The 8,332-nt window shown below is 45.1% G+C and overlaps 1 protein-coding gene across 3 annotated transcripts in view; it reads left to right on the top strand.

Annotated features, from left to right (window-relative positions):
- The first annotated feature begins 778 nt into the window (after nt 1-778).
- Nucleotides 779-8,332, top strand: part of SLC25A26 (solute carrier family 25 member 26) — a 96,570-nt gene continuing 89,016 nt past the window's right edge. For 2 of the 3 annotated variants that reach the window (XM_072044546.1, XM_072044538.1), the window contains exon 1: nt 783-815. In XM_072044546.1, the coding sequence (XP_071900647.1) occupies nt 798-815 (18 nt within the window). In that variant the 5' untranslated portion in view covers nt 783-797. Of the gene's footprint in view, nt 816-8,332 lie in introns of all 3 variants that reach the window. The other variant, XM_072044545.1, reaches the window with a different exon arrangement.

The raw sequence follows: 8,332 nt of genomic DNA, 5'->3' as shown, positions 1-8,332 counted from the left end.
CTCTGTGGTCTTGAATTATCTCAGAGCCCTTGGCTGAAATAGTGCTTCAGGACCTGCACCATGGTACCCTCACTATCTCTGTTAGGGAGCTCAGCAGCCACATCGCAATGTTGCCTCTAGACTCCAGATTATTAACTCTGCAGATGCCCACCAGGTCACATTAAGTGCTCTGCTGAGGTTCAGACAGGAACCTTCAGTACTTACAGTGCCCTTCTGACCTGGACCAGAGCTCATATTTGCCAGGACACCCTCCAGCCAGCTAACCAGTATTTAAGACAACTTCAGCCAGACACAGCACTCTATAAAGCTCCTAAGCAGAAGTAATAACAGAAGTGACTGTTAAAGAAACAGAGTAAACAAAGTTTTTCCTACCTTTCTGTTCTACCCCTTTATCTTACTTTCACCTAAGTTTCTCTTTAGCTTTCTCTTCTTCTGGTGGGTTCCATTCTTTCAGGCTGAGGCCCATTACTCTTCTAACTCTGTCCTAGTATCCTATGAGCCAGGAAACTTCCCAACTTTTTCTTCCCCCCTCTATCCTACACTACTTCTCTTTCAAAAAGTAGAAAAAACACAACCCTTCCCTTGAAGCCCCCTCCTCCCCATCCTTTTAAAGGATTGTTGTTCCCAGCCCAGGCAGCGAGTGGCTTTGATTGCTGGTGACTGGGATCAGCTGAGGAAGGGAGGGATCCGTGATTCATCACAGATAAAGCTAAGTGCAGATACCAGCCATTTTTCTTCTATGCCAAAAGCTTTCTGTGCTGGGGGCAGCTGCTAGTAGGCTGCCTGTGCATACAGGGATGCTTTCTAAGATCAAGGTGAGTAGTAAAGCTCTTTTTCTTGCAGTGAGTGCCCTTCAGTGTGAAGGAGCTGAGTGCTTCTCTGCATTGATCCTTCTTTTTGCACAGCAAGATGATCCTGAGTCTCATTGGTGTATTCTTTAGATGAAAGGCAGCCTCTGTGTTTATGTGGTGCTAACTTCCAGGTCTGCAATCCATGTTCTGGGTTGTGCTTGGTTGCTCATATAAGGTTTCCCGATATAAGTTTGTTTCCAGATTTTCATGGCTGGCTGAATGTATAGATATACTTGTGGCTTTAGGGTAACCCTGAAGCAGAAATGTGTGATGAGCAGTAGATGAAAGCTTGCCATCCTGTTCTTCCTGTGTGGTGTCCAAGGCACTGAAGAAAGCTCTTGCACGTTTCCAGGTGTGGGGAAGTAGCTTCCACTTAATACAGCAAATGTAGGCTTGTCTTGGGTGATTCACAGAGGTGTTTAGTTATCATATCCCTCTGTTGAAGGGAGTAGGTGGGTTCTGATAGTGCTCTCTCCCCTTTCTATCAGTTTTCTTAAGCTATCAGCCTGAACCCTCCCATGGGTTTTGAGCTCTGAAGTGACCATGCCCAACCCAAGCAGTTGGGTGGCCCCTGGGGGCTGCAGGAGCAGGGGGTGATGTGCTCAGTCAGCTCTGTGTGCTGAGGGCACTAACAGAGAAGTGAAAGGAAGGGGAGAGAAAGGTCAGGAAAAATCCTGCTGCTATCAGCCCCAGGCTGGTGGGAATCATCTCTGAATGACCTCTTGGGTGCCCCCTACTTCTGGGTTATCTGTGGCAAAGGAAAATGTTGGTGATAAATCTGTCAAGCAAGGTTTTCTCCAAAATCAATGAAACTACTTTCCCCTGAAAGGGATTTCTTGGATACTGCCACAAAGCTAGCATCAGGAGAGAAAGAAGCCATCAGGTTTAGATGTCAGCAGTGTCAGTTTAATGCTAGAGGGAATGATTTGCCTGCCTGCCAGTCCTGAGCTGTTTTTTCCCTGTTGTCACACTTCTGGCTGGACCAGAAGATGCTTGCAGAGAAGTTTAGTCACACAGGGCAGCAAGAGAGGGATGCCTGATGTGGTTACAAGTGGCTCTTTCCAAACCCAAGTATGGGTTGAGATTTCCTGCCTGTGTCAGTCCTGGCTCTAGCCTGGGTGGGCAGGCGATGGGTTTCTCGAGGAAAGCTCTCCTCCCTCTCTCCCCCTGTACTGTGAAGGAGCAGAAGGCTCTGCTCTCCAGAGACCTGCCCTTTTGCTTTGCCCCTACTGCTTTGTGGCAGAAATACTTCAGTTCTCATGCTGGCACAGCAAAATTTGCTTTGGCTCCCACCAGTGGGCAGTTCTAATTTTCAAATGGCCTCTCCAGCCTGCGGAGGATGGCTGGGCATGCTGAGGATCACAGTGTGGCTGCCTGAGCTGGAGACAGCTGAGATGTGTGCTCTCCGGTAGGCTGTGAATAATTCAAGTGTGCTGAAAATGAAAGGCAGGTGCTCTAAAAATGGTTCAAAAGCATCGGTGCCTTCTGCCTGAGGATGTCCAGGCCCCCTTACAACATTGTGAAATTGTCAATTTGAAGCAATAAGATACCTTTATGGCTTTAGCATCAAAAGCGATGTAATGGCTCTTTGCTGTCAGAGGGTTAAAGGCTTTCTCTAAACTGCAGTGTTTTCGGGGAAGATGTGTGTAACAAGCCTGGCATGGTGCAGTCTGTCACAGCTCATTCAGTATCTGCAAGGAAATAGAGCTGCCTGAACAGTTCCTAATGCAATCTTCTAGTTGAAAGCGCTGTTACAGCACACAAACTGGAAGGATGGCATGGGGAGGGTTTTAAGGCAACTTCATTTGGAAAAGGCACAAGAGTTTTCTTGGGTCAGAGGGAACTTCTCATTGTTTTGTGTTTTCTTTTTTTTGTTGCTTCAAAATTACTTTCCAAAGTATAATAGAAAATGAATGGCAATTCAATAAAAGTCAAAGCTGGAGAAGGCACCTAATTTGGAAGCATTTAACATTTCAGTGGCTTCCGTAGTGTTTTCCAGTTTCCCTGCAGCAACCTGGCCAGAACTGAGTCCCCTTCCCCTTCTCCCAGCCCTTGCAGGGCTTGAGGACCCCTTGGTACCTCATTGCATCGCCTTGATTTTGCAGACTGTCACTTAAATAGCATCACTTCGGCTTCCTACACCAGCTATTATTAAACTGGCTGAGCTCCAACACCCCAAGCCTAGCTGAGTTTTCTATTCCAATTCAGCTGGGAAAACGATGGCATTGTGCAGCCTTCAGCCTGCCTTCTCTTTGTGCGCGTCTCAGGAGGTGAATAACTTATGATAATGTCATTAGCGAGGGGCCCAGGGTGATTGCAGTGTGCGCCTCTCCCCGCGAAGGAGCCGCAGTCTGCGGTGGGGTCGCTAGGTGGTAGTCTCAGCCCAGAAACGCTTGGAGCTGTGGGGACTGTGAGTGTTGGGTCTGTGTCAGTGGGATTTGCTTCTCCCAACGCGCAGTTTGAGAGCAGCTGATGGGGAAGTGTTATTCCGAGCCGAACCCTTCGCAAGTTCTGAAGCTTGTAACAAACTCCTGGATGATTTCCAGAAAAGGCGGGTCTGGAGCCTGACGATTTTTGTGGTCAACTATTCCTGAAAGCACCAGTGAGATCTCTATTTCTGATGGCGTGAGCACAAATTCTGATTTATTTTATTTTATTTTTTTAAAGCCCAGTCCCTAGATACGTTGATGCCTGGAGTCAATGGGACATTGAAGACACGGCAGACCCCCCCCCAACCCCCCTCAGTTTGGAGCAGATGTATGAGCAAGTATTACCTAACACTATAAAAGTGTCCTAGATTGGCTATTTTATAATGCTTGTTTTAAATTTGGAATAAACAAGTGTTGACATACAAAGTCATGCTAATTGTATCTGATATGATTACTCAGGTATAGTCAGCTTTGTGTATGTCACAAAGTACCCACTTGCTCAAACTCTTTGCTGCTCGGTCTCTAACATGCTCTAAGTTCAAGCCTCTGCTCCGGAGGAGGCAGCCCAGAAGCTTCAATTTGCATCTCCTGCAGCCAGCCCAACACTGCAAGACATTTCCTTTCATCTGCTTTTCCCCTGAGAAGTCAGAATCATTAAGGCTCAGTACCGCAGGTATATTTATATGAAATGAAATCTGCATATGCCATAAACTTTCAAGAACAGAAGAATCAAATATAGCAGCAGTGAAGCAGAAGAGGCTCAGTTGGCTCCGCTCCCTGCTGACCAATATTCAGGCTATGTTAGATGCCCTGGCTAGGGAGGGGACTTCTTCCAGCTTGCTCTGAATCAAAGAAAAGATTCCCTTTGACAGTGATGTTAAGAAACACTCAGATGTGTTCCTACTTGTTTTGTTCAGCATGTGTTTAAGTGTGAGGGGAAAATGTGGGGGGTGGGGGACTTGGAAATAACCTTTTTTAATTATGAGATATCAGATTGACTGAGAATTGAATCCAATTTTCACTCTGATGGACTGGGAATAGAACGCAAAGAGAAATCAGGCATATATTACTTGTAACTTGACTCTTTCACAGTTTCAACAGATTGCAAACTAGTATTGATTTCTATACATAAGCTGTGAACAAAAAAGAATTACAAAACTTTTCAGCAGCCTGAAAAGCCAATATCGACCAACCTAGAATGGCATTTAGGAGAGCGATGCTTAGCTGATGAAAATAAATGGCAGTAAAATAGCTTCTCACTTGTAATTTTTATCTAATATTGTATCAGGTCTGTAATCCTTTGCAAGTGTCATCTAATGCATCACTGGTGACTGGAGAAATGTGTGGAATAAATAAAGAGGATGCCTGGATGTGGAATAGCTAACCACCTCCTATCTTCTTGAAAGGCTTCAGTTTGATGCATGATATTCCTCTGATGAAAGTATAAAATCTACTCTGTTCCCAAAGCTAGTCTTATTCTTGAGCTCCTGTAAAAGCAGCGCTTTGACACCATCCATTTATTTGTCTCCCTGCAGCCACAAAATCATGTCGCTGTGCTATGGCACTGCTAACAGGAGTGGCTGTGGGGTTGCGAGCATAGATTAGAACCTTTTCTATTTTAATATTTCACTATTTCTAAATATCCAAAGCAGAGGAAGGGAGCAGAGGACAGAGGATGGACGTGAGCTGTCAGGCTGCTCATGAAGGGAGCTTTCTAGCAGGAAGAGCACAGCATTGCATACAGGTGTCTGGGATGTTGACATTAAAAGCTAGGTCAAAAAGCCCCAAATAAGACAAACGTTCCCCAGAAGAGGGTGGGAATGGCTCCTCTGGAGATGCCTTCTCTCTGTTGTCTGGCCCCAAAATATTACTGCCCTAGCATATAACAAGCATCCCTAGTTTTTAAGGGGAAAGGAATGAGAATTTTTCTATCACAGGCCAATCATTTTGTCTTGTTTTTATGCCATGTTTATAGAATCAGAATATCCCAAGCTGGAAGGGACCCACAAGAATCATCAAGTGCAACTCCTGGCTCCACTCAGGACCACCCAAAAATCAGACCATGTCTCTGAGAGCATTGTCCAAACTGTCCTTGAACTCCAGCAGCTCGGTGCTGTGACCACCCTGGGGAGCCTGTCCCAGTGCCTGACTTCACCCTCTCCTTCAGTGTATCTTCACCCTCTTGGTGAGGAACCTTTTCCTGACATCCAACCTAAATCCCACCCGTCACAGCCTCATATCATTCCCTTGGGTCTTTGTTTTGGTTTCTCCTGCTTTGGAGTGGGAGGACAGGGGGTGGTCATCCGCAGAGCACAGTGTGAGGGCTTGGTCCATCTGAATGTGCAGCTGCAAAGACTGCTTCCTATGAGTGCCCTGCTATGGAAGCAAAGAGCCTGTGGAGCAGGTACCAGGTCTCCAAATGCTTCTGCCAACAGAAATTACTATTCATCATATTAATTCTGAAAGGACATAAATTGTTGTCAAATACAGGGGGAGGTTTCTTGCAGTAGGATATTGGTGTTTCTAGTTCAATGCATGCTCTGCTGGACTGGAGCTTGAATCTTAATCTACTTCTGGCCAACTGCAAGCAAGAGTAGCTCCATCCCTTAGGTTAGAAACATTACCACTTGACTGGTACCTTAGTTTGAAATTAAATTAAACTGAGAAGCAGGTGTTGCATATGACCAGACAAAGAAGAAGTTCAGCAAGCCTCTATCTGCGTCTTCAGATCAAGATGAACTTTGATAAACTTGGTTATTAAAAAAACAAGCAACGTTTTTCTCCCTCATCTGACTTGCAAATGAAGCTAAACTTGCATTATCAAATCTGATTGGAATTTATTTTCAGCTGAAGGGTTCACCACAGACTTAAAAGACTAAAGCCAAGATCGTAATTGCATATTGTGGGCTGCCCCTGCTGCAAAAGTTCTGCTGATTTCAGAGCAAAAATCTACTTAGCGAGAGAGCTTTTTGTGCTAAATGAATAGTTAGAAATGCAGTAATTGATGTTTCTCATTCAAATGCAGAAAGAATTTTGATTCAGATCCCTCCTCCCTCCCTTTGAAATGCTATTTACCTACATCAGAGTCTAATAAGGTTAATGCGCTAGATGTTCCCCCAGTGTAAATTGTATCAGTAGGAAGAATGCTGCTTGAATAGAGTCCTCCAGCTCTATTCATTTGCTTTCAATGTGTCAAATTAATTTTGCCACATGGGTAATAAAAGCTGTGCTTCTGTGTATTTCTGTAAACATTGTACGATTTAGAAAGTGTTTATGATTTCTTTTAACAATGAAACTTAAACTGTGCGCAGTCCAATATCAGCAAGTAATTTCAGAAGCGACTGAGGCATGTAATTGAGTTTGTCAGTGTAATTGTATTTTGGAATAGATAGTGGTATGGTTTTTTTAGTTGCTAGTGAGTCTCATATTTAGTGTGCTGATTAATTCTATTAGAGAAGTTAATTAGACTGAGGAGGTGGGGGTGAGAATGGATACAAATCACTTTAAAGCACTGCATTTAACTTGGAGTTGATCATTCTGTGTACGGAGAAATGATGCTTCTCCCTGTTTTGGACTCACGTGTGTGATTAGAGCTCATCAGCGCAGCCCTGAGCCTGCCGACAAGGACAAACGAGGAGTATGGATACAATTTTCTCTCCTTTCAAGTGTGAACTTCCAAATTGAGGCACTGCAGGGTACGGAGCTGACCTGACTTTAAAACAAGAAGCTCCTGTTTGCTCCGTCATAAAAAACAATTACAAGATCTGTATTTCTGGCACAGCCTCCCCATATTGTTTCCTGTAAATAGTAAAAGGCAATAAGGAATAACTAGGCACCACTTAAGGGCACTCTGCAAGACTTCAGAGAAGCCTGGGCTCAAGTCTTTGCATTTCAGTTTTCCAGGATGATGGAGGTCTGGCAGCTGTAACATCTGCCCCTGAGGTGGTATGAACCGTTTCTGGAGTGCATCAGCAGCTTTGGGATGGTGAAAGGAGAAGGACAGGCATTAATTCTCTGTGCCTGCTGACTGGGGCTGCACACAATGTGCACCCTTAGGAGCAGCACAGCAGGGGAGCTCAGCCCCAGAGGAGCTGATGGGGCTCTTCTGCACCTGAGCTAGCATGAACCAAGCAGCTGGGATTGTAGGCAACAATTCAAAGAACCCTTCAACGCCTCTCCATCCCCACAGCACGCCCCAAAGCGCTTCTAGGTGTGAGATGAGAGGGACTGAGGAAAGGGGGAATAGGGAATTGCAACAGCCTCCTCTAAAGCCAAAAATATGTGAAATAAATCCATAGAGAATAGACTTTAAGAAGCTGTGTGCAAATTGAGTCACCTGGAATACTTCCAACTAGACAAACACATGACGCTAGCAGAAGAGCATTAAAACATGCCTTGAGACCTCATCTGAGCCGGACAGAAGTCAGGACCCTTTATAATGCACATGTTGGAAGCCTATGTTATTTTCTGGAAAAAGTCTCTGCCTAGATGTGGAGGCAGGATAGCGTCAAATGAAGCAGTGGTCAGGACTATACAAAAGCCAGGTCAGCTGTCTGTACCTCTTCAAGCAACTTAGATATTGTGTCAGGGAATTGCTCCCAGCCTGCATGCTCGGGCCATTATAATGCTGTCAGTGAAATTCCTCTTATCTTCTGCCTCCTTCCTTGCGCAGATTATGCAGCCATGGTCAGCACAGGGCATATTTTAATAAGATTCAGAGTGGTAACATCTGGCAAATTCACATGTCATATGCTTCTCCTTCCCCGCGTACAAACAGCCTGTGTTCCCAGGCTTTTGTTTCCCTTAGATAATGGCTTCTCTGCAGCAGAATACCAACGATAGGTTATCTGCCAGGAGTGGCAACGCACCTCCCGATTGCGTGATACGAAGAAATGATCAGAAACTTTCCCTGTTGGGAAACTTCGCATCGGAAGGTGGCTGTGATAAGTTTAGTGAAAGGAGAAAGGCTGGCAAGGTTCCCTCGCTGCACAACAGGAGGAAAAGGAAAAGGGCCCTGGAAACTCTCAGGAGGGTGAACGAGAATGTCTTGTC

This window comes from Anas platyrhynchos, chromosome 13, assembly GCF_047663525.1.
Source record: "Anas platyrhynchos isolate ZD024472 breed Pekin duck chromosome 13, IASCAAS_PekinDuck_T2T, whole genome shotgun sequence".
NCBI classification, from domain to species: domain Eukaryota; kingdom Metazoa; phylum Chordata; class Aves; order Anseriformes; family Anatidae; genus Anas; species Anas platyrhynchos.
The sequence above is the reverse complement of the archived record's forward strand: the minus strand, read 5'-3'. Positions and strand labels throughout refer to the sequence as shown.